This window comes from Artemia franciscana, chromosome 18, assembly GCF_032884065.1.
Source record: "Artemia franciscana chromosome 18, ASM3288406v1, whole genome shotgun sequence".
In the NCBI taxonomy this organism is placed as follows: Eukaryota; Metazoa; Arthropoda; class Branchiopoda; order Anostraca; family Artemiidae; genus Artemia; species Artemia franciscana.
The window spans coordinates 421,192-434,602 of NC_088880.1; the positions used below are offsets into that span (position 1 = coordinate 421,192).

General features: G+C 35.5%; 1 protein-coding gene across 1 annotated transcript in view; it reads right to left on the bottom strand.

Moving 5' to 3' along the window:
• LOC136038471 (complement C1s subcomponent-like) overlaps nt 1-13,411 on the bottom strand; it is a 47,739-nt gene that overhangs the window by 3,111 nt on the left and 31,217 nt on the right. Inside the window, exons 5-6 of the mRNA XM_065721537.1 lie at nt 10,161-10,425; nt 67-212 (exon numbers count right to left, since the gene is read on the bottom strand). Of these exons, the coding sequence (XP_065577609.1) occupies nt 67-212; nt 10,161-10,425 (411 nt within the window). The remainder of the gene's footprint in view (nt 1-66; nt 213-10,160; nt 10,426-13,411) is intronic.

The window sequence follows — 13,411 nt, forward strand, 5'->3', positions numbered from 1 at the left end:
AGACTTCCTCGACCATTAGGTTCGTCTTGTAAGCATAAGTGTAAGTCATAACCCATATATACTTACATGAAAAATTTAGTTTACCACATAGGAATCCGCACGAAGGCGTATGAAAAAAGTCAGAGCAGGCACCACCGAATAGAGTTTGAAGGGGAGGTTCAAGTTCAAATTGTTGTGCTCTCATCCGAACACCACAAACAAATTGATCAGCCCTAAAAATACAAATAAATTCAAATTCAGTAATAACATTGCTTCTACCTTAAATCTAAATAGAAAAACCAAAATCCCTCTCCTTAGACCTTGAAAAATATCCTTTTGTGAATCTATATTAAAACAACCAAAAATTACTAAAAAAATAAAAAAGTTTAGAATTATAAGGGGAAAACTCAACTTCTAATTGTTGTGCAACCATTAAAACACTGCAAACAAATTGATTAACCTTTCAAAGAATCAGTAAAATAAAACTCAGTAATATCTTTCTTTATATGTTCATCTATAAAATAAAAAATAGATCACTTCCAATTTTGGGGAAAAAAAATTCTGTGTCTTAATTAAAAAAAAAAGAAAAATCTAAAAAGTCGGTGCACCCACCACCGAATACAGTTTGAAGGGAAATTACAATTTCAAATTGTTCCCTTGTTATGCGAACAGCAGAAATCGATTGATCAGCCCTATATTGGTCAATTCAATTAACAACAATTTTTTTCATTCTTGATTCTAGAAAATAAAAAAAAGCCTCAATCCCTGCCCCTTAGACTATGAAAACATTTGGGAAAGTTTTTTTTTAAAGTTTTCTTTAGAAAAAAAAAATCAAAACAGCATTAAAAAAGCCAGAAAAAATACCCTTGATTACAATTTATGCGGGAAGTTCAAGTTCAAATTGTTGTGCTCTTATCCAAACACGAGAAACAAGTTGTTCAGCCTTCAGGAATTTAAGATGAGTGAAAAGTTTTTTTACATCTTGATTTGAAAGTACCCTATTAAAAGACAAATGTTTTGAATCGTCCTGTGGTGGCGCAGTGGATTTGACCTTAGCTTGGTAATACGGGACCCAGAGATCGAATCACGCTGCAGGAATGCACTGCAGGGCCGACGCAGGGACCATAGTAGTCAAGAAGCGTCGTTAATTCTTAAATAATGTTTTGAATCTCCATTGAAAAAAGAAAAAGAATAGAACAGATAGGCACATGTTCTGCCAAATAGGATTTAATGGGGAGGTTCAAGCTCAAATTCTTACTCTTTGACCCAAACACAGTAAACCAATCGAGCAGCCTTAACAAGATCAATCACTTCAAACTCAGTAATATCGGTGATTTATATCTCTATTTTAAGAAGACAAAAAAGTACCCTTCCCAAAATTTCGGAAAATATTCTTTATTTAAAGCTTTCACAGAAAAAATATCAAAAAGCTCAAGATACAAGCTCCAATTACTGCATTCTCATCCAAACAGCATATACAAATCGATCAGCCCTAGAACGATCAATCAAATCAAAATCAGTAACATCTTGTTTCTATATCTTCATTATATCAATATAAACAATCTACCCCTCTTGGTTTTGAAAAAAATATTTTCTTTTAATTTTCATCTAAATAGCTTGAGAAAAAAATAATATAAAAAAGCCTAAACAGCCACCGCCAAATACAGGTTGAAGGGGATGTTCATGTTCAAATTGCTCCTTTCTCCTTCAAACACCACAATCAAATTGTCAGATCAGTTAATTCTAGATCAGTAATCACTTTTAAATCTTCACCAGCTTACCTGTCCCGGGTTGCTGCAATCCTAAAAGATATTCAAGGAATTTCCGCAGGGAAATTTTGCACAGAAATTCCCTTTGCGGAGGATTCTCCACCACGGAAAATTCCCCTCATGTTGATGATGATACAATTCCTAAATTTAGAAGTATTTGACAAATTTCTCCCTAAAAATTCCCCCCATGGACCGTTCTCTTCCTGGAAAATCCCCCTTCCTGCAAAAAACTTTCCCTGGAAATTTAGCCACCCCCACCTCAACCTAGATTTTTTTTTTAAATTTATATTTTTGATAGCTCTATTTTTAAAAATAAATTAAAATCCTAAAAATGTCGGAGTAAGCATCACCGAATACGGTTTGAATAGGAGGTTCAATTACAAATTATTGCAGTTTCTTGTAATAGCTACAAGCCAATTGATCAGATAAAGCTCTTCCTCTTGATTTCAACAATACCAAACCTTCTTTCGAATCTTCATTTATAAAATAAGAAATATTAAAATCCTAAAAAAAAAAGTTGCAGCAGGCACCGGCCTGCTTGCAGCAGGCACATCTTGAATCGAAGCATTCAAATTCAAACTGTTGCACTGTCATCAAAATGCCACAAATGAGCCACAAAATGCCACTTATGTAAAATTCATCAAATTTAATGGTATCCATCAAAAGTTACGAGCCTTTGAAAAAGGAAGGAAACAGTCCCAAAAAATCACGGGATATAAATGGAAATTACCATCAGATTCAGCATACCAGAGAACCCTACCGTAGAGGTTTCAAGCTCTTATGCTCAAAAGTGTGGAATTTTGCAATTTTTCAAGAAGAAAGATCACAAATGCGTGTTTATTTATCTTTTTTTTTTTTGTTTTATCGAAAGAGAAATCATTTGATCGGAAACTAAAAGTTTTAGTGCCTTTTTCAAGTAGCCAGATATATTGGAGGGCAGCTAGCCCCCCTCCTTCGCTCATTTTTTCCGCAAAGTCACTCAATTAGAATTTTGAGATGGCCATTTTGTTCAGCAGAGACAAAAAAATATAATAACTATGTCTTTGAGTATGACTTAACCCCCCACAGTCCCCCGGGGAAGGCCAGCACGTTATGAGTTTTGCCCATTGTCAAACCGTACGTGGTAACGAACTGTAAATAAAAAGCGACTCGGCTCAATAGCAGCCAAAGCTCTGAAAAACAGAATTTTGATATCAATAGATACATTTAAGGAATCACCTTATTATGCTAATTCCAAATGTATAAGATTCATCAAGTTTGGTGTTACCCAACAAAAGCTACGAGCCTGTGAAAATTCGCCTGATTTATGAAATAGGAGGGTAACATCCCCAATTTCTGCATCTTAATGATTTTGATGAATCTTGATGAAAATCATACCGTCAGATTCAGCGTACTTGAGAACTCTAGGTTTCAAGCTCCTATATACACAAAATGTGGAATTTCGCGGTTTTTGCCAGAAAACAAATCACAGATGCGCGTTTATTATTTTTTTATATAAATATATTTTATTTTCTAGGAGTGATCGTATTAAAGTAATATTCCTAAAAGATTGGGAGAGGGTGCATTCGAATGGAAATTAAAAGTTCTAGTTCCCTATATAAGTGACTAAATAAAAAAAAAGAGTTTTTTTTTAACGGAAAGTAAGGAGCGACATTAAAAATTAAAACGGACAGAAATTACTTCGTATATGAAAGGGGCTGCTTCCTCATCAACGCCCCGCTCTTTACGCTAAATTTTGACTCTTTCTCTTAACTCTACTTTTTAAAACAGTAAAAAACTTTAGCGTAAAGAGCGGGGCATTGATGAGGAAGCAGCCCCTTTCATATAAGAAGTAATTTCTGTTCGTTTTAATTTTTAATGTCGCTAAGGAGTAAAATGACTCCCCCCACAGTCTGTGGGGAGAGGCCTGTAAGTTATGAAATTTGCCCGTTGTTTACGTATAGCATTTGATAATGGGAAGAATACAGACTTTCTTCAGGGAGTGATTTTGTGATGGGGATGGATTTCCATTGGGAGAATCTTCCTTGGGGAGTGATATTTCTGGAGGGAGGGGGAAATTTTGCAGAAAAAATCTTACACTCGGGGGAAGGGTTTGACAGATTTTCTATACGAAACTTTTTAATTTTCTTATATTCTCTTTGCCAAATCAATGTGGAGATGTTCTGGGGAACTTCAGGGTGTTATTTTCCGCAAGTTTTGATTTCCACGAGAAACAGTGATCGAGGATTAGACATTAAAGACTTTTTCATATGAAAGTAAGCTAAGGATAATTTTTCAGGCTGAATCGCTCATAAGAAATTTTATGAGGATGGGGATTTTCAGCGAGGAAAGAACTTTCTGTGGAAAACGTGACAGGGAGGCGTGTACTTTACGTTGGATGAAATTTTCACGGAGTTTCCCGAGACAAGGGGAGGGGTATGTTTTATGGAGTTGAGTCTTGAGAGAGTACAATGTAGAGACGCTTACTGCCGTTTTGTGCCATAAAAGTCCGATTTTTGGCCAAATAGGATAAAAATATAAGAGAAATCGATTTTTCACAGTCTAAAGATTCAAAACAAGAGGTTTTGAGCCACCCTATCTTGACAGACTGCGCAGCAAGGCGTTTAATGCCATTTTGTGTCATAAAAGATCAATTTTTGCCCAAACAGGAGCAAAACACCAAAGAAATATATTTTTCATAGTCTATAGCTTTAAAAACAAGAGGTTTTGAGCCACCCTAAATAGACAGACCACTGAAGAGAAACGTTTACTGCCATTTTGTGCCATAAAAGGTCAATGTTTGCCCAGATATGATTAAAATACTTTAGAAAAATCGATTTTTCATAGATGTTTTAAGCCAACCCACCTTGACAGACCACCGCAAAGGGGCGTTTACTGCTATTTGTACCATAAAATACGAATTTTTGTCCAAACAGGATAAAAGATCAGTGAAATCGGTTTTTCATGCTTTAAAATTTTTTAAACGGGAGGTTTAAAGCCACCCTTTCTTGACAGAATACCGTGGACAGGCGTTTACTGCGATTTTGTACCATACAAGACCAATTTTTGCCCAAATGGGATTAAAATATCAGAGAAATTGATTTTTCCTACTGTAAAGCATTGAAACAGGAGATTTTAAGCCAGCCTATCTCGACAGGGCGCGGAGGTGAATTTTGTGTCATATAAGACCAATTTTTGCAATAATAGGATCAAATATAAGGGAAGTCGATTTATCATAGTCTAAAGCTTTAAAATAAAAAGTTTCGACCCATCTTATCTTGACAGATAACGCAGTGGGGCCTTTACTGCCATATTGTTGCATAAGAAATAATTTTTTCCCAAACAGGATAAAATCAATAAAATGAAGAACCTGTGACACTCAATGGCTAGCAGAGGGCACCCTCTGGCTTGCATTAAAAAAATAAAACATTTTCCAGACACTCTCCGGCAAAAACATCTGTTTACACTAAAATCGTTCGTTTAAACCAAAAAATTCCTAATAGTGTTACTTCCCCTCAAGACGTTATTGCGTGCACCTAAGTCTTTTCCAATACGATAAAACAATACAAAACGTTCAAACATAATCAAAAGTAATTCCTACAAAACATATAAATTATTCTTGCGAAAAACAAAAACACTTGGCTCGATTCTAACAAAGCTGTAACAGAAAGAAATATAGTAGCTTCAGAACACAAAATACTTGCTAAAAAACACAGAAATTCTAACAACATAACAAGTACTTTTTATAGAATACCTAAAAGTTCGAATGTAATGAAAATAATTCCTATAAAACTGGATTATTCTTACAAAATATAAAAAAAATGCATAATTTTGAAAGCTTTTAAAAGCTTTTAAAGCTTTTAAAATTTTTAAATTTTTTTCACATGCATTCATGCAAAGTAATTACGCGAAACAAAAATAATTCTTACAAAATACAAAATACTTTGCAAAATTCTAAATCGTTTTAACAGAATGAAAAGTAGTTGGTCCCACAAAACAAAATTCTTACTAAAAAAACGAAAATTATAACAACATCCCAAATTCTTTTTATAGAATGCAAAAACGTTCAAGCATATCCAAAATAATTCCTACAAAACAGAAATAATTCTTAAAAAAAGTTCTAAAATTCCGAAATAGTGTTTAGAAAATAAAAAATGTTCTTACAAAATTTGGGATGTTATTATAATTTTTGTGTTCTGTAGCAAGTATTTCGTGTTCTACACCAACTATTTTTATTCTGTTAGAACTATTTTAGAATTGTATAGGCCTACAGTATTTTGTATTTTTTTAGTCATTTCTGTTTTTTAGGAAATATTTTGGATTATATTTGATCATTTTGTATTCTATAGGATCTGGGATGATATTAGAATTTTTTGTGTTTTATAACAAGTATTTTTGGTTCTCCACCAACTTCTTGTTTTTTAAGGAAACTCTTGTTTTTTAAAGCTTTTGACTAAGAAAAATCAACTTCTCTGATTTTTTATTCTGTTTGGGCTAAAATTGATCTTTTATGGCATAATATGGCTGTAAACGCCCCTCCACACTCTGTTAAGATAGGATGGTTTAAAACCTCCTGTTGAAAGCTTTACAGCATGAAAAATTGATTTTCCTGATATTTTGATCTTATTCGGGAAAAAATTGGTCTTTTATGGCACAAATGGCAGTAATCACCGCTCTGCAGCATTCTGTCAACATATGGTGGCTTAAAACCTCCTGTATTAAAGCTAAGGACTATGAAAAATCGATTCCTTTAATATTTTGATCCTATTTGTGCAAAAATTGATCGTTCATGGAAAAAATGGCAGTAAACGCCCCTCTGTGATGGTCTGTCTAGATAGGACGGCTTAAAACCTCCTGTATTAAAGCTTTATACTACGAAAAATCGGTTACTGTGATATTTTTATACTGTATGGGAAAAATTGATCTTTTATAGCATAATATGACAGTAAACGCCCCACCTATTTTGGGGGGCAGGGGAATTGAAATCTAAATAAATAACTTCCATAAAAAAGCTTAAAGGTAAGGTGGAAGGTGTGAAACGATTTTTTTTGGCGAAAAAGGACTGAAATCTAACACTCAATAATCCATCGCTAAATAAACAACTTCTATATAAGAGCTTAAATTTAAGGTGGGCGCTGTTAAAGGAATTTTTCTGACGGAAGGGGACTGAAATTTAACACCCAATGAGCTATCGTAAATAGTTAACTTCCATGAAATAGTTTAAAATTAAGGCAAGAGGTTTGACGGGATTTTTCAGGGGAAGGACACTTAAATCTAACACCTTTTAAGCTGTCATAAATAAATAACTTCCATAAAATAGTTTAAAAATAACTTCGGAGGTGCTAAGAGAATTTCTCCGGGTGGAGGGGGCTGAAACCTTACACCTAATAAGCTATCGTAAATAAATAAGTTCCATAAAATAGCTTAAAGTTAAGGTTGGAAGTGTTAAAGAAATTTTCCTGAGGGATGGGGACTGCAACCTAGTACAAATTAATTGAATGTAGTAAGCAGGTTCATGTCGAATCTAAAATTTCCTAAGAAGGACTATTTTCCTACGTTTTGAGCAAGTTTATATTATTCTCTAAGAAGACATCTCTAAAACTTCTCTCAGAAGGACTATTTTCCAGTGTTTTGAGCAAGTTTGTATCATAGTCAAAGCAAACATTCTTAAAAATTCTCTAAGTCAGACTACGTTCCAATACTTTGAGCAAATTTATATCATTCTATAAATAATCAAGTTTAAAATTTTTTTTAAGAAGGATGATTTTCCTATGTTTTGAGCATGTTTATTCTTTTCTCCAAGAAGACATCTTAAAAAAATTCTCTAAGAAGGACCCCCCCCCCCAAAATGCCAGGACCATATCACCAAGAAGTAAAGAATTGCCTTGCCCGGGTTGATTCAGAGTTCATTGTTCCTCAGCAATGCCTTCACAAAAACTTTTCACAATTATGTCTACGTGATAATTCACTTTTGTTGTTGTTACGTAGCCCTGGTAACGTGGAAAAGCAGTAAGGATGTAATGGATCCAAGCAACTACATATCTATGACGTAACATCAGATAGTTTGTGCTCAAGAACAATGGATATGAGACGCATGATTCATAGCTTATTGATTCAAGCAAGAATCAAGTTTATCCCTAGACTGAGAAACAGCTTATCATGCAAAAATTATTTCAAACATCAAAATATTAGGAAGGCTTTCTTGGTCCAGCTGTCTAGCAAAGAGTTCTATTGAGGAGAAATCACATTCGATTCTTAAAGCGGGGAAAAATCTTTGGAATATAAAGGTTTTTTGAGGAAAGAATCTAGAAGAAAATGTCTCGAAGAAGAAAAAATCTTGAAGAAAATGAAATCTCGAAGGAAAAACGCTTAGAAGAAAAAAAACACCTTGAAAGAAAAATCAAATCCTGAAAAAGAAAACATCTCTTAAGTATTAAGTAACATCCAACATCTGTGGTGCTATTAAGTAACATTAACATAGATGCTGTAATTACGTAACACCCACGTATGTGCAGGCCCCAGTTACAGGCAGAGGATCCCCACGGGCCCTGACCTCTCACAGGTTACATAAGAATACGTCATTATCACTTCCAACTGGGACTTTCTCGCTGTCTTTGCCCCCCCCCGTTGGATTTGTTTAAAAGAGGCCAGGTAAAATTGGTTGCTAGGAACCCAGTAACATTGGATTCCAGGGCATCCTTTTGAAATTGGTTTTAGGGATCCATTGGAATTGACTGTTTCTAGGGTCCCGGTGGAATTGCTCACTAGGACTTTTTCCTACATTTTGAGAAAATTTATATCATTCTCTAAGAAGACATCTCTAAAAAATTCTCTAAGATGGACTCTTTTCCAGTACTTAGAGCAGGTTTTTATCATAATCAAAGCAAATTTTTTTAAATTTTCTAAGTCAGACTATGTTCCAATGCTTTGAGCAAGTTATATCATTCCTTAGGTAGGCATCTTTAAAAATTATTTAAGAAGGATAATTTTCCTATTTTTTCCCCATGTTTATTTTATTCTCTAAGAAAAAAATCTCTGAATATTTACTAAGAAGGACCGCCCCAAAATACCAGGACCATATCGCCAAGAAGTGAAGAATTGCCCTATCCAGGTTTATTCAGAGTTCATTGATCCCCAGCAAAGCTTTCGCTAAGACTCTTTTCGCTATTATGTCTAAGTGATAATTCACTTGTGTTGTTTACGTAGCCGTGGGAACGTGGAAAAGCATGAGGGATGTTATCGATGCAAGCAACTATATTTTCTATGAGGTAGCATCAGATAGTTTGTGCTCAAGAACAGTGTATGTGACACACGTGATACATAGCTTATCGATCCGAGCAAGAATCCAGTTAATTCCTAGACTGAGGCCAGGTGAAACTGGCTGGTAGTAACACGGTAAAATTAGATTCTAGAGCCCCCGTTGGATTTGGTTACTAGAGCCCCCATTGGAATTGCTTGCTAGGGTTCCCGCTGGAATGGGTTTCTAGGGGGCGGTGAAATTTGGCTATAGGGCCCTGGGAAATTGCTCACTAGGACCCCCGTTGGAATTGGTTGCTAGGACCCGGCACCCAGAAGGTTCCCCCACTGGCAGGCCCTGTTGATTTTTGTCTACTACTACTAATAACTTCCAGCAGCACCAAGCCAACTAAGGCCGACACAGCTACACATACTCTTCCCCCAGCCCAATCTAATCAATGGCTCCCTCTTCACACCCTCCCGGGAAGTTCCCATGTCCCTTAAATCTCTATTTATGACATACTCCTACCCCAGACGAGGACAACCTACTTTCCGTTTAGCCCCATATGGTTGGCCAAAAAGAACAATCTTCGGCAATCTTCATCCGCAAAACTTGGTTTAGCCATCTCAAACGTTCTTTCATTATATCCCCAGAAAGCGGGATTGAACCACATTTCTCGCACAAGCCTTAAGTTTTCTTTACGCCCTTAAGTTTTTAAGCAATTAACAACCAAAGGAAAAATTATTACTTAATGTCTGCGTTTGCATCTTGACTAGCGGGCCTTAAAGGTTTTTTTCTATATCCTTAGGCTTTTAAGTGATTAACAATCAAAGAAAAAACTATGATGTAACTACGTTTGTATCTTGATTGGCGGTCCCTGGAGGTTTTGTCCTAGCCCTTGTAAGTTTTTAAAGTAATTAACAAGTCAATCATCGAAACAACTTTCCCTATTATGTAACAAACACCTGCATCTTGAAGAAATTAATAAAACCTGCATCTTGAAGGAATCACCGTCAAACTTCTTCGTGATCTTAAACCATTAAGGAAGAAAAGAGCAGCAGCTGATGTGAAAGATTCTAAGGCGCAGTGTGAAAAATTTGTTAGACTGAGTTCCAAGTCCCTGTCCCACTTAACTAGCAAAACAAATTTCCGAGTTAGCAAAAAGCCGCTTAACTAGATTATTATAAAATAATCACCTGACAAACTCGTAGATGCAGTCTAAATTATCAGGATATTTCTTTGGATGATAAGGAGTATTGATTGTTCCTGATAAGTCCTGGATCCGGGTCTGGCAAAGGGCACCGCCACTCCCAGGAATAATTGATGGGGATGTATCTAGAAATAGACCCATGCATTCTTCCACTACCTTATATCTGATCCTAAAACCCTTTCGAGTCCCTTGGGAGTCACTCTGGAACTGAAGACGAAGGGACATTGCACCCGGTTGAAAGACGTATTGATCTGAAAAATGAAAAAAAACTCTATAGTACAAATGAGACGAATGAAATCAGAAAAACGAATCAGTAAAAAATGGTAACGCAAACCAAAGCGTGAAAGACAAGATTTTAAATAGGGAAAAAAGAAAGAATATTACGGAAAAACGTTCCACGAAATGTATTTATTCTAAATTACATAGAACACAATTTGTTCGGCCATATTTCAATCTTTCAGATTCCAACCTGATTAAATCTATATTTTTTCCCCTACGGTTCTAGGGTTAATTACCTAAAAAAACATACGATAAAACAATTTTATTATCAAACGCCTTACACGGTCATGCCGTTCAGAGTGGCATTTCTTCTCATAACTAAATAAAAAACAACAAGTTTTTTCAACTGAAAGTAAGGAGCAAAATTAAAACTTAAAATCAACATAAATTATTATGTATATGAAGAGGATTGCCCCCTCCTCAACACCTCATTTTTTACGCTTAAATTTCTTAGTACTTTTAAAAAACCTTCTTACTGTTCTAACTAAACGGCCCTCGTGTTTCAGGAGTCGTTCTCGATGAATTGGGACACAATTCAAACTTTAGCTTTAAAAGAGCGAGGTGTTGAGAAGGGGGCAATCCACTTCATATACCTAATAATTTATGTTCATTTTATGTTTTAATGTTTCTCCTTACTTTCAGTTGAACAAACTTGTTTTTTTTATTTAATTTCTGATCGTTTTTTTGGATAATGCCACGAAATTTGGCCCCACCTTCACGGACAAATCCCCATTCCCAACGGAGATATCCTCTAGACAATTCAATCCCAATGACCCTAACAATTGCCCTTAACGACTCCATCTGTAAAACTAAGACAGCAAAGAGAAAGCAAGACATATGAAAAGAATTTCGTTTTGAATTCTGGCGAATTCCCCCAGTGCATAATTCCCCCTGACAAATTCACCCCCTGGAAACTTCCCTCCCCATGGAAAATTCCTTCGTGAAAAAACCCACAGCAGAAAATTTGGCCCCCCACACGTAGATGTATAGCCTATATACTTCCCAATACCATATACTGTGTGTAAACAATAATGAATTTTTCCCTGGGATCTAGAGGGGGGAGGTTGATCCTGCTATTTTCAAAGGCACAGTTATCTGGTCTTTCAATTATGATGAATAAAATGGCTATCTCAAAATTTTGATCGGATTATTTTGGGAAAAAAGGGGCTGGGGAGGGGGCCTAGTTGCCCTCCAATCTTTTGGTCACGTAAAACGGGCACTAGAATTTTAGTTTCCACTATAATGAACCTTCTCATGATATTCCAAGACCGCGGGGTCGATATGATTACCCCTGTGACAAAAAAACAACAACAAATAAACACGACTCCGTAATCTTTCCTGTGGAAAAAAAATTCCACATTTTGCAGATACAGTAGGGTTATCTGATATTCTTAATCTGAAGGTATTATTTTCATTAAGATTCTATGAATTTTAGGGGGTGTTTCCTCCTTCTTCCAAAATCAGGCAAATTTTATCAGGTTCGTAGCCTTTAATGCGTAGGGCTAAACTTAATGAAACTTATTGTATATTTGAAATCAGCATAATAAGCCGATTCTTTTGATATGTCTATTGGTATCAAAATTCCGGTATTTAGAGTTTCGGTTAGTACTGAGTCGGGTCACTCTTTACTTGCAGTTTGTTACCACGAGCTGTTTGATCAAAGATAAGGCACTACACATATAAAAACCCAAGTAAGAGCCATCGTAATACAGACATGTATGCTGATTCGAAATATCAGAAAGTCGAACCAAACTCTAAGACGTTGAAATATTCGACAATCTGTAAAAAAAGAAAAAAAAACAGGAGTCTTATAAACGTAAGAAAAATATGCAATAGGTGGTGGGTTGGGACACCATGACGAGCAAGGAGTTTTTAAGAAAAGAAACCCAGGTTTTCCCATTTGATCACCTCCTGTGTCTGCTTTCTCACTTCGGGTCATCTGTGAAATAAATTCCTATGCATGATCCTGCAACCTGAAACATTGTGTAAAGCAAGGGATTTGTTTCCCTCAGAAAAAAAGCTAATATTTATTAAGGAGTAGTTCTTGAAAAATTGAGACATACAGTCAACTTTAGCCCAAAGCGCGAGGGACTGAGGAGGGGACAAACCGTCTCATATAATTTTTGTTCGTTTTAAATTTTAATGTTGCTCCTTATTTCCATTTGAAAGAAAAGCTTTTCCTTTATTTAATTTATGATCACCCTTGGAATAATACCAGGAAATCCGGGTCACCCTTTAGGGAAAGATCCTCTAGACCAGTGGTTCTCAACCTTTTTTTACCCATGGACCCCTTTTCTCTTCTTTTTATCTTGGTGGACCCCTTCATAGCTATTGGATATAAGAACAGTTTTCTTTTCTTCACTAAAATAAATTTTAAGGTTTTAATTATCAAAGATATAGTATACCATTAAGCTTTATTTTAAAATGAAAACTAGTTTAATACAAATAAAATGTTCTACTATAATAATAATAATTTTTGTTATTATTACTATTATTGTGATAATAACTACAACATTACATTGTTTCTTCCATGGGCAAGCAACTCAAAATCATGGAGAGTAGAGCTCCTCAGGCAGTTTAATTCACTCCAACATTATTTTTGTAAACTGAATACAAAAAGGAGTTGAAATTAAGTGTGTGATTAAAAAAAGAAGGAAAAGGTATGTTTATTCAATGAGATCCCCGTGGTTGATGCTTCTCGACGAGTTTCTTTATATTTGGTTCGATCGATGTTAATGATAGTCGAGGATCGCCCCTTTTCACAATGTCAAGTCTATTGCGAGCTTTTGATAACATTTGAGAAACACGACTAAATCCCGCTTCAACAAGATAAGATAGGAAAAGCAATAACGTAGAACTGCGCTTTATCCCAGAGCAAAGGGTACTTTGTAGCAACATCATTTGTTTTCCATATATTGTACTTGGTGATCTTTGAATTTTGTATGCATTATTTCATCA